The following is a 15,256-nucleotide window of genomic DNA, read 5'->3' on the forward strand; positions in this document are numbered from 1 at the left end:
CCACAGAGCAGCCGGGAGTGGGCTGGCCTGGTGTCCCTGTGAGCTGAGTGCAGAAGTTGGCACTCCGGAATGGAAGCCCAGGATCCTTTGGGGAGCTGAGGCCCCGCCTGTCAGAATTGCTGTCCCATCTGACAAGATGTTCAGGTACCAACCTGTGAGCAGCTCTGATGTCACCATGACAACCAAAAGGCAGGCAGTGGGGACGCAGAGTCTGCTGACGGCTCTTCAAAACGCCAGGTGCCTGCTGTAAGATTTGCCTTCAGACCACGAGTTTTTGGGTTTTCATTTGTTTGTTTCTTTTTAAAAACAAATTCCCCCTCTTCCCTCCCTTGGCAGAGAGAAGGAGTCTCCCCTGTGCACTGAAGCCAGAGGAGAAAGGAGGGCTGGTTTGCAGTCCTCCGACTGTGGCCCTGTGCTGAGCAGCCCAGCAGGGTCCTTTGGGGCAGAGGAGGCACAAGGCCCTCCCGGGATGTGCGCCCGGAGCTGCCCGTGCACACAGGGGTGAGGCGGGGCACGAGGGGCCACGTCAGGGCGGGAGGTCTGCTGGAGGCCTAGCACGTCTAAGGACCAAGAGACAGGGACCCCAGGGCTAAGTGATGTGCCCTGAGGACCTGGGCCTTCAGGGTGAGGCTGTCACCTGGATGTGGGCAGAGGACAGGTGAGCACCTTCTTCCACTTGGAGCAAGGCCTCTGCAGGGCAGAGAAGTGGTTTGTCACATGCCCCTGTGGGCCAGGCTGTTTTGCCCTGTCATTGCCCAGGCAGCAGGTGGGGACACTGGGTCCAGAGCGACAGGACCCGGACTCGAACCCAGTGGGCGGGACTGGGCAAAGCCTGGGCTCCTTCAGAGACCTCTGGAAGGCCTGGAAGGAGAAGACACCTCTCCCAGCAGGTAAATATACAAAAATCACCGTTTGCCTGACAACAAGGGATCCAGTGGGAATGACCTTACGTTACTCTGGTGCATTTAGCAAGATTCTAACCTGTGACCAATCTCACCCCAGCCTGCAGGGGGGCAGAGTTATGGGCCTGTCATCGTCCTCGGTCCCAGGCTGCAAGGCGTCCCAGCCTTCTTCCCCAGAGCTGCCCAGGGACAAGCACCCTCGGACACCCTGGTCCCTGCTAGGAACTCTGGCCACTGCTCAGAGAAAACGCAACCCCAGGACCCACTTCCTCTGTGTCCAGGAGGGGCGGTGGATGTCAGGAAACACACTTACCTCTGGGCTTTTAATGCAACTCAAGAAAGCACAGCTGAGGCCCCCACCCTGTGCTGGGTGCTGGGGACAGCAACAGCACCCAGGCCCCTCACAGTGGGTGGGGAGGTGCACCCCTCCCAGGCGGCAGGAAGTCTCGCTTCCCTGAGTAGTGGGAAGATGTCTGGGCTACTGGTGTCTGTTCTTCTCAGAGCAGAGGGCTAGCCCTGTGGGGGACTGGCGGGGACACTGCAGGCTCGGGCCCCATCCCAGTTGAGAACTGGCAGACAGCTGCTAGCTCACGGAAACCTGGCCCCAGAGGTGACAGGCACTCAGTCCCAAACACAGGCTTTACCCGTCACTGTCAAGTCGATTCCGACTCATAGCGACCCTATAGGACAGAGTAGAACTGCCTCATAGGGTTTCCAAGGAGCGGCTGGTGGATTCGAACTGCCAACCTTTTGGTTAGCGGATGAGCTCTTAACCACTGTGCCACCAGGGCTTTGGGGTCAGACAAACCTGGTTCAAATCCCACTTCTGCCACAGGCCAGTTTCTTACTCTCTTTAAGCCTCAGTTTTCTCATCTCAAAAATGGGGGGAAATTAACATCAAACTCTGAGCATTGTTGTAAGAGTTAAATGAAATATGGCTTCTAAAGTGCTTGCCAAGGGGCCCAGCACCCACGAACACCAAGTGAAAGGCGTTCTTTGTTTCTGTTCGCATGGTTCCCTCCTCCCCTCCTACCGGACACCTCCGGGTGTCTCCTGGCCGCCACCTGCCTGTCCCCCCCACACCCACTTCTCTTTAGATAAAGGGGCGACCTATAGTGTCTCTCTGTCTCTCTCTCCCTTCTCCCTGCCCGTCTTCCCCTATCTGTCTGGCTTATCTTTCTCTGCCTATCTCTCTCTCTCCCACTGGTGTGCACACACACGCACAGCTGGGCAGTGATGGGCACATCCCCCCCCAGAAGACCCCTCTTCCTCTGGGACAGAGGAAAAACACATCCATGCAGGTTCCCCTGCAATGCCTTCTTCAAATGGCACTTTAAAGCTTTTCATGGTGGTTGTTAAAGAGGCTAGAAAATAAAGTCATAAGAATAATAGCTGTCTGCATCCACTTTAAGCAAAAGAGAAGATTACATTTGAAAAGCACCAGCGAACAGGCTGTTGTATCATATCACAACTGTATTTATATAAAAGTAATGAAAATATCAATTCTTTTGTAAAAAAAAAACAAAAAACAGTTATGAAACAAGCAGAATTTAGGGCATTATTATCAAAGTTTAAAAAAATACAGAGAGACACTTCCCCACCCCACATATGGCAGTTCCTCCCCAGCACTCGGTACAGATGACACACGGCAGCGATGCCAGACTGCGTTTTCTTTTGAAGTTACTGATAAGGGGTGGGTGCCGCTACAGTGGGCAGGGCGCCGCCTGGGACCGGGTGATCCAGTTTCAGCTCTGGCCTGCCGCCTCTCACCACGTGGCCATGAGTAAGTTACTTCCCCTCTCCGGGCCTTCAGGGCCTCAAGTCTCCCACCTGTGAAATGGGAGGATGGAACGGGAACAGTCGAAGGTCCCTTCCACAGCTCGGACCTTCGAGGGTGGGATAAGCCCAGCCCAGTGAGCACCTGGCTTGGTGGACTGGGCCTGCAGGCTTGGCTGCCCCTGCTCCTGATTTCCCAGTAACGCCGGCAGAGAAAGGCCTGGTGGCTTGGTTTCCAAATAGCCGGAGACAAGAATGCTTTCAGAGTCAGCGCCAAGTGCTCCCCTGCCCAGTCAGCACCCAGATTCTGGGGGCTGGGTGTGCGAGAGAGCAATAGGGAGAGGGCATGGCCTCGGGACCCTCTTGGGTCCTCAGTTCCCCTCTCCTTAAAGGACCTTCTGGGTCTCTAACACTTCATGATTCCAAAGTCCAGTGCAAGGACCAGGGAATTCCTTCTTGGTCTCCTGTTTGTAGCTGAACAGACAAAACCCGTTTGTAAAGAGGGGCACTTAGGATTTTTTTACAAAGGGAAAATTTAGTGTTGGTTTAGGGAAAATGTGGTCCAGTTTTAAAGTATTCTGGAACGATCCCAGAATTCCCTGGGGAAGGAAGAGACCTGTTTCTGCCCCCAGGCCCAGAGGGTGTTGGCCCAGCCCCTTCCCAGGTGGCACATGGAGGACAACATATGCTGGAGAGGCCCTGGTTTGGGGCAGCTGGCCCGCCCCATGGGGGAATGTGGAGGAGTTCTTGGCCGGGTGGACCTGCCTCTCTGCAAAGTCCCTTCTGGGAGGCGAAGAGAGAGCCGAGCTCATCCTGCCTTGGTCCCTCAATCTCCACCCCTATGTGGCAGGTGCTTCCCTCTGTCCTTCAGCTTGACCACTCAGCCCAACAGGGACGGCAGAAACCAGTCCCTCCCTGACACTGGCTCGGGGGATGCTGTGCCGATGTGCTTCCCCATTCTGCACAGACATCTCCCTAGGAGGCTGCTCTCCTTCCTGTCTCCCTAATGGAGCATGTGGAGCATAGCTCAGCCTTTCCAGAAGGCTCGGAGTCCTGACCACAGTCATTGGTGGCCTGGCTCGGAGGCTGCTGGGCAGAGGGCCAGGGCTCCTGCACTCAAACCTCCACTCTGCTGAGTATTATAGTTCTTGGTCTGCTTTATGCAGCTCTTCTCTTCCTCCCTTGATTCCACAGTCCTACTTGTCACTTGTCACTGCTGCCACCATCCCTGCCCTGGTCATGCCCATGTCTACTTCGAATCCATAGCCTCGAATTGGCTATTGTCTTCAAACCTGGACAAGCATGTTTGTTCCGATTGGGCCTAAACTAAGAGTCACTGGGATCTGAGTGAGGGCTGGTGGCACTCTCCTCTCTATGCTGACAGCTCAGAGATCTTGTTGCCAACACCTGGGTTTTGAGGTTGGGTTCCAGATAAAAGGTTGCCATAAAAGTCACATGTTATTGTTCCCGATTTCTAGGGTGGGTTGCAGGCCAAGGCAAAAATGCTGCAAAATCCCATCAGAGGAGTAAACTGCTAGGAATTTTCCCGACTACAAATAGCTGCATTATATAGGAAACTATACAGACTGAGCGTTTACATACAGAGCATATAAAATTTCTATACATTAATTCCTAGCCGCACATACATGCACTTTTAGTATAAACAGACCAAGACAATACTGTATAAAAAGTAATGTTCTTGGAACACAGACACAGTATTTATACGGAGGCTGCTCTGTGCTCTCTGGTCTGCCCTGTTTCCAGTTTCCCTGGCATCCTCCCAAGGGCCCTGGGGCTGACGGGAGGCTGAAGAAGAAAGAGACCTGTGTGGCTCAGGGGGCTAGGTGGGCGGGGGGCCGTCGTAGTGGAGCATGAGCTTGAAGGAGCGGGCGAAGTTGTTGGCCAGCGTGCAGCTGCGGTCCTGGTCCCCAACTGGAAGCAGGAAGAGCAGGAGCAGGAAGAGGAGCAGCAGCAGCTGCACGGGGAGTGCCATGCAGCATACCTTCCGGAAGAGGGTGCGAAGTCCTCGCCACCTTCGAGTCTGCAAACCAAAGGCGGGTGTGTGAGTGGGCTCAGGGGCTCTGAGGGAGCGGGGAGGGCGAGGGGGTGCCAGGAGCAGCAGGGGCTCTGGGCTGACTCTTCAACCCCATGCATCTCAGTTTTCTCATCTGTGAAATGGGGCTAATGCGAGTCTTGCCAGACTCAGAGTTCCAAACCATCCAAGGAGTGAAAGGAAAAAAAAATAAAGTGTTAGGTTCTGCCAGTTATTACGTCAGTCTTTGCCTGGTGCATAAGAGTGCCGGGGTGTGAAACTTGAGAAGGTCACTCAGCTTCTCTAATCCTCAATGTTCCTGTCTGTAAATGGGGGTAATCATGGTATCTACTTGTCTTAGTCATCTAGTGCTGCTATAACAGAAATATCACAAGTGGATGGCTTTAACAAAGGGAAACTTATTCTCTCACAGTTTAGGAGGCTAGAAGTCCAAATTCAGGGTGCCAGATCTAGGGGAAGGCTTTCTCTCTCTGTTGGTTCTGGGGGAAGGTCCTTGTCATCAATCTTGCCTGGACTAGGAGATTCTTAGTGCAGAGATCCTGCGTCCAAAGGATGCGCTCACTCCTGGTTCTTCTTGCTTGGTGGTAATGAGGTCCCCCTGTCTCTCTGCTCACTTCTCTCTTTTATATCTCAAAAGAGACTGACTCAACATACCTAATCTTGTAGATTGAGTCCTGCCTCATTAACAAAACTGCCTCTAATCCTGCCTTATTAACATCATAGAGGTATTACAACACATAGGAAAATCACATCAGATGACAAAATGGCGGACAATCACACAACACTGGGAATCATGGCCTAGCCAAGTTGACACACATTTTTAGGACACAATTCAATCCATAACACTACCTCACTGGGTTGTCACGAGGATTAAAGGAGACAGAGCATGGCACACAGTAGGTACTCAGGAGTTGCTGCTATTGTGATTGAACGTGGTTAATAACATCCCCACTTCATCACTGTCATCATCATCATCACTTTCTCTTTCTCCTTCCTCACCATCTTCATCATCATTGCCAGCACCACATCCATCTTCACCACCTTCATCATCACCACAATCAATATCACCTGAAGATTAGTCTCACAAGTCCAAGTGCCTGGTGGACGTATCTGCTGCAGTGTCCATGAAAATAGTCAAAGGACCATTTCCTAAATTCAAGGGAGACTGGTTGGATTGTGGCTTTATGGGATGTATGTGACTGCCAAGGAATGTGGGGCCAAGAGCTGGCCACTCACTCAAGAAAGCAGAGGTCCTCACAGCTGAGATGTAGCATGGTGAAGGGCAGGGGCCCAGCTTCAGAAAGCTGACAGTGTTCCAATGCACCTTCTGTCACATAATAACTGTGGGACCTTGGGCAAGTCAATAGCATCTTTGAGCCTCTGTTTCCTTCTCTGTAAAAAAGGCATACGCCCATATGCCAGACTGTGGCAAAGACTCAAAGCAAAGAATATTTATACCTCAATATAAAGTCTTTAAGCTCTTATTCCATTGCTGTCATGGCAATTCCGACTCATAGCAACCCTATAGGACAGACAGAACTGCCCCATAGGGTTTCCAAGGAGCAACTGGTGGAATCGAACTGCCGACCTTTCGGTTAGCAGTCGTAGCGTTTAACCACTGCACCACCGGGGCTCCAAGCTCTTATTAGTGGTACTATTATTGTAGAACATATCTGTTGGCTTTTTGAAGAACCAAAAATTCACCCTCCAGGGCACCAAAATCCACAGTCCAGGGACGATGATGACAGTAATGATGATGATGGGGATGATAATGGTGATGGTGATGGAGCTAATGATAGTGATGATGGAGATGAAGGAGCATTGCTAAGTGCAAATGTTCCTGGGAGGTCCTGACCTAGCACTTCTCTCTACTTCTCACGTCTGAGCCATCTCACCCACTCTCCTGCCTCAACTGTCTCCTCCAGGTTGACAACACTCGACCCTGTGCCTCCTCTAGCCTCAAACTTTCTCACTCATCAAAGTCTTAGATACTGATTTTATAAAAATGGGCTTCCTGTAACCCACACAATGGATAAGCACTGCTGGCTGCAGAAGTCATCAGTGACTTCAGGACGGTGATCATTGTTCAAGCAGCCAAGTGAGCCTGAGTTCCCAGAGGGCTGCCCATCCCATCCCACCACTGCCCGGGCTCGGTTAGATCTGGCTGCCGTGAGCCTCCTTTCCCGCTCTGCTCAACTCAGTCTGTGGGGCCTCTAACTTGTCTCCTTGACATTTAATGTTGACTCTGCTGATTCCAAATCTCCGACCCATCCTGGGAGAGACAACATGCCCACCCCCAGCCTGGGGTTTATACCACAACTGAAAACCTGTTATTAATGGTCTCCCAAATGGGAGGTTTGTTTACAGGTGTCCTATTTCTGTTTGCTCCTCCATTCTCAAAGCCAACACTTTGCTTATTTAAGTGAGGGTTGTGTCTTGGCTATGATCCTCTGGGAAAAACATCTCTGAAGGTTCAAAATGTGTCTGCATTTACAAGTCTACACAAGGGATGATCTTCTCCGAAGGACTCCTGCTGTCTGCCCGATGACTACTCACTTAGAGCTCACGTCTTCTTGTCACTTCGAGGGACCTGAATTCTAAAACACTCTTTAAAATGAGACACATTTTAATATGACTCTCAAGTGCTTAAAACACACACACGGGAAGAGGCATGAGCTACCTTCTAAGAACCCAACAAGGTAGTTGACCGTCTCCGCTTTTCCCAGATCCAGGAGCCGCTCTGTGCCTCAGTTTCCCCACCAAGTTAGAATATCCAAAGAGGCTCCCTCAGGAGGTGAGAAGCTCCCCATCCTTTGGGGTATGGAAGCAGAGGGTCAGTGAGTGCAGGAGATGCTGGGGAGGAAGCAGGAGACAGCATGTAGGGGAAGTAGATGCTTGATAGAGGCTCTGACCAAGATTCCTTCAAGGTCAAACATGAATCTGAGACTCCAGGATTCCATAGAGTTGAGATGAGATGAGTTTATCTAGACAGTACATGTGACCTAATCTTCTGCCACTGATGAAATGGGATGTGGTTTAAAAAAAAAGGTTTGGAGTCCTGGGTTCTCACCCTGGCTCAACCACTTCCTAGCTGTGTGACCTAGGACAAGTGACTTAGCCTCTATGAGCCTCAGTTCCTTCATCTGTTGAAAAAAAGGGGAGAATGACACCTGCCTACCAAAGTCATAAGGATAAGTGAGGTAGTGTATGTTATGTTTAACATGCATAGTAGGCACTCAATAAATGCCCATTTCCTTCCTCTTCTACATGATGAATCCTGGGGCCCGGGCAGTTCCTACAAGCCCCACAAAGCTCCTTCCCCCCAACACCCAGGGATGTCAGAGAGCAGGCACCACCAACCTCCACAGCCCCATAGGAGAGGAAAGCATGCCCTCCTCAAATGCCATCTCTGAGCTCACTGAAGGACCTCACTTCCTCCTGCCACAGGGCCTTTGCACAAGCTGTCCCTCTGCCCAGAATACTCATTTCCTCCTTTCCCTAATCCACCTGGTTGGCTCTTACTGATCCTTCTAATCTGAACACATGACTTGCTTCCTCGGGGAGAGCTTCCCTGGCCTCGAGATCCAAAAAAGTCCCGATTACACATTCTCATAGCAACCGATATTTTTCCTTCAGATTATTGGTTAAGGTCTGTGTTCCCCTGGGCTCCTGTGGGCAGGGAGCACACAGATTTTGTTCATAGCTGTATCGCCAGCCGTGCTCAATAACTACTTGCTGAATGAATAAAGTAATGAATAAAAGGGACCAGGGCTCCTTCTCTTCCTGTGCACTTGGCCATCTGCTCCTCCCTCAGTACCCGTGAGGTGACCATGGAGACGCTTGCTTACAGATGTCCATGAATCATTTCCTCTGGTCCTGATGGTTCACCCAGAATGTCTGAGCTCTACTCATCAGTGGACACACCACGTACGACCACCAAGGGCCCGAGCTAGGCTCTCCTCTTCACTCGTGGCTTCCAGAACCCCTTCGAGAGCCCCGTGAGGGAGGCTTCCCTATGCACATTTTGTTGTTGTTGTGAGCCATCAAGTTGATTCAGACTCACAGCGACCCCATAGGGCAGAGTAGAACTGCCCCACAGGGTTTCCAACACTGTAATCTTTACAAACGCAGATTGCCACATCTTTCTCCTACGGATGGGCTGGTGGGTTTGAACTACCAATCTTTTGGTTAGCAGCTGAGTGCTTAACCACTGCACCACGAGGGCTTCTATGCCCATTTTACAGAGGAAGAAACTGAGGGTGGAGAGAGTAACCAGCCCAAGGTCACACAGACAGTAAGGAGACAAACCCAAAACCAAACCAAACCTGTTAGCATTGAGTTGATTCCGACTCACAGCAACCCTATAGGACAGAGTAGAAATGCCCCATAGGGTTTCCAAGGAGCAGGTGGTGGATTCCAACTGCTGACCTTTCGGTTAGCAGCAGAGCTCTTAACCACTGCGCTACCAGGGCTCCTGTAAGTAGACAAGAGGGGTTCAAACTCCATCATCGCTCCGAAGTCCAGGATGTTCCCCACACAGCATTTCTCACAAGAAACAGCAGCTAGAACAACACCAGAGACACCCTGGGCTCAGTCGTGTGCCCGGGTCTGCCGAGGCAGGTCCCACTTTGTGGAAAGCGGGCCTCATTACTACTCATGGGTTCCTCCTGGGAGCTGGCCAGCCTGGACCTCATTCTTTACCACAAAGATGCGCTTGGGCAGCACCCAGAGCTCATGGCGATGTGCAGTCTGGTGGTACCAGCGTTTCACCAGCAGTGATGATGGGCAGTCCCAATGCTCCTCATGAAACTCCAACTTAGCCATTTGTTCAGTCCTCTGGAGGCCCTCTGATTATCTGCCAAGCCATGTTCTGGCTGACTTCCTCTCTCCACGCTTCCTCAAGAGTCCTCAGAAGGGGCTGGGTCTGGGGCCACCACACTTCTGAGATGGCTCCAGCAAGTCCTCGGGGGTGACCACAGTCCCCAGGCTGGGCCCTGCCCACTCTGACTGGGCTCGCTTGTTCTCTGAGTTCCAGCCCAGGACACATCTCCCACCAGGGCTCAGAGGTTCTGCATGGTTTCCACCAGGGACAGGATGGCTGTGGCTGGGTGGGGCGGGTCCATTTTGTCTCTTCACTCGGATGGCTCTGCATGGGATGGTCCAATCACAGAGGCTGTATTTTTCCAGGAGTCTGGGTTGGTTTTGGAGAGGGAGGGGAGACCATCCAACCTGGCCTTTGGAAGTGGTTTAGGTAGCTGATGGGAAGGTCTCCTGGATGTGATGCTCAGAGTGAGGGAGATTTTTGTCATGACTCCAGGAAAGATGGAGGGTCCTTCAGGGGCAGGCATGTAGGCATAAGGTTCCCTTCCTCCTTCTCTCCCCCTCCCCTCCCTTTTTCTCCCCTCCCCTGCCCCTTGTTTTCCCTTCTCTTCCTTATCCTTCCTCATCTGAGATCCATCCGTGGCCAGCCTCTGAGCCCAGGACTGGGACCAAAGTCGGCAAGCACCCAGGACCCAGAGGCATCCAAACTGGGAAACTTGGTGGTCAGTGACACCCTGCTGAGATGCGGCCCTGGACTCGGTTGGGAGTGGGGGATATGATGAGGTCACCCGGTTGTCCAAACATCACACCAACGTGAGCTGTGAAGGCAAACAAGACGAAACAAAACCCCCAAGCACAGACTTTCCCTTAAAGAGGGCTCAGGTTGGTTGTGACCAAGCTGATGAAGAGAAGCCACCCAAATCCTCCCTGAAAGAACTAGACTTAAGTGATCGGCTGCTCATCAAAAGGTTGGAGGTTCGAGTCCACCAGAGGCACCTTGAAAGAAAGGCCTGATGATCTACTTCTGAAAGGTCACAGCCATGAAAACCCTATGGAGCAGTTCTACTCTGACACACGGGGTCTCAGTGAGTCGGAATCAACTCAACAACAACTGGTTTTAATAAGACATCCCAACTCCAGAGATGTGAAAAAACGAGAGTCTTAAAATCTATGAAATCTGGTCAATTAAATAAAATGCCACTCTCAGTTACCCCACCTCTGGATCTGCCTCAAACCACCCCTATGCAGGGCATGAGAGGTGTGTGCTCTCTGCTCCTGCCAACCAGCACGCTGGCCCTACCCCCAGTCACCCAGACAAACAGAAGGATTTGCAAATCTCTTCTGAAATTAAAAGTTTGTCTCAGGGAGAACCACACCTCCTCGAACGGCCAGTGCAGGAATTGGGTTGACTCCCGGCCCAGCTGCAACATTTCCCGTGTCTGTGCCGCAGGAAAACACATCGGGTGGCACCGAGCTGGCAAGCGTGTAGGCAGCCGCGAGTTTAATAAATCTTAATTATTCTGTTTGTATAAACAATCCCGCTGGAGCCGTTGACGTAGCTGGAGCTTTCAATGGCTCGGTGCACAAAGAGAGAGAAAAAAACCCGTGCAGAACCCACTGCTCATAAATAATTAGCTCTAGGGCAGAATTTTTCTTCGCTTTGGACTAAAAGTAACATATGAGAGGGTTTGAAGCTGGCAGGGCTACAACTTTTGAAGACAGCACCTATTTTCTACCTGTCAGTCCCACAGGTGCATGTATATACGTGTATGTGTGCACACACCCACACACACGCATACGCACACCCCAGCCAAACAACAGGAGACCCAGACCAAGGGGAGGACCTCCCCCTCGGAGGCGCCACTGCTTCCTTTGCGTCTGCAGAACTCTCCTGGGTCCCCATTGTGGCAACTGAGCCCTACTGTGTGCCAGTCAGTTACTGCAGGAACTTTGCCGGCCATCAGCTGACCCCCGTTTTATTCACCGGGAAACTGAGGTTAAGTGACTTGCCAAAAGGCACGCACACTAGCGATGGAGCCTCACTTTGAACCAATAGCCTAAAGCAGCGATTCTCAAAGTGTGGTCCCTGGACCAGCAGCAGCAGCAGCTGGGCACTTATTAGAAATGCAAATCCTTGAGCCCCACCCCAGACCTACTGGATCAGAAACTCTGGGGTCTGGGACAAGCAATCTGTTTTAACGAGCCTTCCAGGTGATTCTGATGCACCCCCAAGTTGGAGAAGCTCCGGCTTACAGCACAGCCTCCCAGCCAGTGTCAGGTAGAGGTTAGAGGTGTGCTGAGATCGGTGCCTTCAGGCTGAAGGGCAGCCAGAGGGCTGGGATGGGCAGGACAGGGAACGTGGGAGGTCTAGACCCTCTGCTCCAGTGTGCTCGCTGTGTGATCGTTTTCCGCACGCGCCATGATGTGGAAAGCACGGAGTCCGGACTTCATGGCCTGCATGGCTTGGGTCCTCTGGTAGCCACGTCTTCCTCTCTGTGTCTCATTCACACTGAACTCTTTAATTTCTTCAGTGGACCCCATTCCGTTGCCCTGCCATGCCTTTGCGCAAACTCGTCCTCCAACTTGAGATGCCCTCTCCTCACTCCCCACCCCTACTATTTACCCTTGAAGCTCAGGAATCTCTCGGGAAGTCTTCCTTCAGCATCTCTCAAGCTGAGCTGAGCGCCACCCCCACTCCAGCTGAGTGCTGCCTCTGTTATCACCTGGCACCGCACTGGTCCCTTTCTGGGCTTTGCTCCATCTGCCAGGCTGTGAGGTCCACAAGAGCCCAGCAGGTGTATTATTGACCTCTTCTATCTGCAACCCTACCCCCTCAAGCCCCCAAAGCCATTCCAGAACTCAGCAAGGACTCAGTAAATGTCAGTGGAGCAAGTGTCAGCTCTGAGGGCACGCATGCTGCTCAAGGATTCAGCAGCTCCGGGGGCGGGTCTCCCACAGGCCAGAGTGCATGCCCCAGCTGCACGCCTTCATTGAGAGAGTCAGCTTGGTCTCTCCAGCTCTCAGTGTGCTCACAGAGATAATAATGCCTCCGGGGTGTCGGCGGGGGGTTAAATGGCATGCCATCATCCTGATTTAGCACAGTTCCTGGCACACGGTAGATGGTCCCTAAGTAGTATTTATCTGCCCCTTCCTCTCTTGTTGCCCATGGAGCCCTGCAGGACCATCTATCGCTAGGGTGACCACACAGCCCAGTTCTCCTGGGACAATTCTGGTTTATACCTGTTGTCGTGCTGTAGTTATCAATAGCATCCTCATTCGCTCCCCAAAGTGTCCTGGTTTGGGATCATAAATACAGGGTCTCTCCTGTATCACCCAACATCCATCTGCGAGTTTGCTGTACTGTGATGGTGTGCATGTTGCTATGATGCTGGAAGCTCTGCTGCTGGTATTTCAAATATCAGCAGGGTCACCCCTGCTGGACAAGTTTCAGTGGAGCTTCCAGACCCAGGCAGACTAGGAAGAAAGGCCCGGCAATCTACTTAGCCAATGAAAACCTTATGACTCACAACAGAACATTGTCTGACTCACTTCCTTTGGATACGTCATCAGGAAGGATCAATTGCTGGAGGAGGACGTCATGTTTGGTGAAGTAGAGGGCCAGCAAGGGCAAGGGAGACCCTCAGTGAGGTGGATCAGCACGATAGTTACAACCATGCTCTCAAACATGCTAGTGATTGTGAGGATGACACAGGGCTGTGCAACGTTTTGCTCTGTTGTATATAAGGTTGCCATGATTCGGCGTTGACCGTAAATACTTCTCAGACTTAACGGAACCTTCCAGAAAGCCGCAGAGTCCTGCAGGGTCACAGGCCCACCACCCCTCCGGGCGCCCTGCCCTCTAGCCGCGTGGAGCAGATAGCAGACAGCCTACCTTCTGGAATCCAGTCAGCTCCCCAGGAGAACTCTGTGTCTGTTATTTTAGGGAAGGAGAGGAAAAGGGAAAAAAAAAAAATTAAGTTAAGTGAGTGAAACTTAACTCCCAACAGAGCCTGTAATGGAATATTCATTTTGTCAGGGGAGTGTTTCTCTAAAACTTCTGGTCATCTGGACAGGCTGAGCCAGCAGGTGATTCGATTTAATGAGCTTTGTAACACACTTTGGGCCCAAGCGGGATTCTGTCTGGGAAGGCCTCAGCCCAGGCGGCTGGGGGCGCCGGGGGCCGGGCTGGGGCTGCGCTGACACCTAGTGGCCAGTTGGGCTGTTACGGGGCCAGGAGAGCCTGGCGCACTGAAGCTGGGCAGCTGGGGCCTGAAGAGCTGAGAGGGCCCTCGGAGGCCACCTCATCTGCTCCCTCTTTGGACTCACAAAACATAGTCTCCGTGCCTCAGTTTCCTCATCTGTTAACATGGAACAATAATAGTATCTCCTTTATAGGGCTCTTACGAAGGCTTGGAGCCTGGTGATGCAGTGGTTCAGACCTTGGCTGCTAACCAGAAGATCAGCGGTTCAAATCCACCAGCCTCTCCTTGGAAACCCTATGGGGCAGTTCTATCCTGTCCTATAGGGTCACTGCGAGACGAAATCGACTCAAAGGCAACGGCTTTGGTTTTTTTTTTAAATGAAGACTTGGCACTTAATAAAGGCTCAATAAATTTTGACTATTATTTTTACTTTAGCTATTATTATCATTTTGCGTGAGGAGACACTCAAAGTCACAAAGCAAATTCATGGCAGAGTGCGGCTAGAGCCCAGCTCTCCCGACCCCGAGGCCAGTACTTCCCTCCACCATGTCTGCAACACAAGGGTGGTATTTCAGTGCTGGCACTGCCACATACGAACTGTGTGACCTGGGCTGAGTTATTTAACTGCTGGAAGGCTCGCTTCCCCCTCTGCGGACTGGAGATGCCCTGGCAGAGGATGCTGTAGGGACCGAGCTGGGATAATACACGCCAAGGTCTCAGCCCAGTAGGCACAAAGCCAAGGTCTCAGCCCGGTAGGCACAAAGCCCCTTAAGCATTAGCTTTGAAGGTTCTGCGGTCGTTACTAGGGTGTCAGGGGGTATCTAAAACAGAACCAAACCCACTGCCGTCGAGTCAACTCTGACTCATGGCGAACCCGTGTGTTACCAAGTAGAACTGCCCCCATAGAGTTTTCTTGGCCTAATCTTTACGGAAGCAGATCGCCAAGCTTTCCTTTTGCAGTGCCACTGGGTGGGTTCGAACCTCCAACCTTTAGGTTAGCGGTCAAGTGCAAAGTTTGCACCACTCGGGGCCCTTAGGCTAAGATGGCTAAATGACATCACACAAGCCAAGGGCCTCGGACCCATGAGTGGTCACCTTAGCCTGGTTCATGCAGGCATAGAGAGAGCAGGGCATGGGCAAGCTTTGTCCCCCTGGGTGAGCTTGGACCCAGTCATGGTCCCTTCCCCAGGGAGCTGGGCTGTGGCCATTATTAGCACCTACCAGCAGATGGCTGGAGTCCTTGAGTTTGGACTTGTACAGCATCCACCGGTAGCGTAGGTCCTCCAGCTCATCTGAGGTCCCCCTTGCTGGCCCGAGATGAAGGAGGTTCTCAAAGAGATGCTGCCCTTCTGGTACCCGAGCCTCCAGCTCCTGGGGAAAAGGCAGCATCATGGTATACCTTCCAAATGGCCCAGATGGTCCCACCTGACTGATAAGGAGGGACTAACCAAATTTCACCAGAGAGAGAGGCATGCTGGGAGGGGCAGGCAGAGCCCTCTCAG

At 52.1% G+C, this 15,256-nt stretch overlaps 1 protein-coding gene across 1 annotated transcript in view; it reads right to left on the reverse strand.

Annotated features, from left to right (window-relative positions):
• Nucleotides 1-2,037: 2,037 nt before the first annotated feature.
• SYNE3 (spectrin repeat containing nuclear envelope family member 3) overlaps nucleotides 2,038-15,256 on the reverse strand; it is a 104,387-nt gene continuing 91,168 nt past the window's right edge. Inside the window, exons 16-18 of the mRNA XM_004376786.3 lie at nucleotides 14,976-15,125; nucleotides 13,445-13,483; nucleotides 2,038-4,719 (exon numbers count right to left, since the gene is read on the reverse strand). Coding sequence (XP_004376843.3) covers nucleotides 4,519-4,719; nucleotides 13,445-13,483; nucleotides 14,976-15,125 — 390 coding nt within the window. The 3' untranslated portion in view covers nucleotides 2,038-4,518. The remainder of the gene's footprint in view (nucleotides 4,720-13,444; nucleotides 13,484-14,975; nucleotides 15,126-15,256) is intronic.

The sequence above is a fragment of the Trichechus manatus genome, unplaced genomic scaffold (assembly GCF_000243295.1).
Source record: "Trichechus manatus latirostris isolate Lorelei unplaced genomic scaffold, TriManLat1.0 scaffold00045, whole genome shotgun sequence".
Classification (NCBI taxonomy): Eukaryota; Metazoa; Chordata; class Mammalia; order Sirenia; family Trichechidae; genus Trichechus; species Trichechus manatus.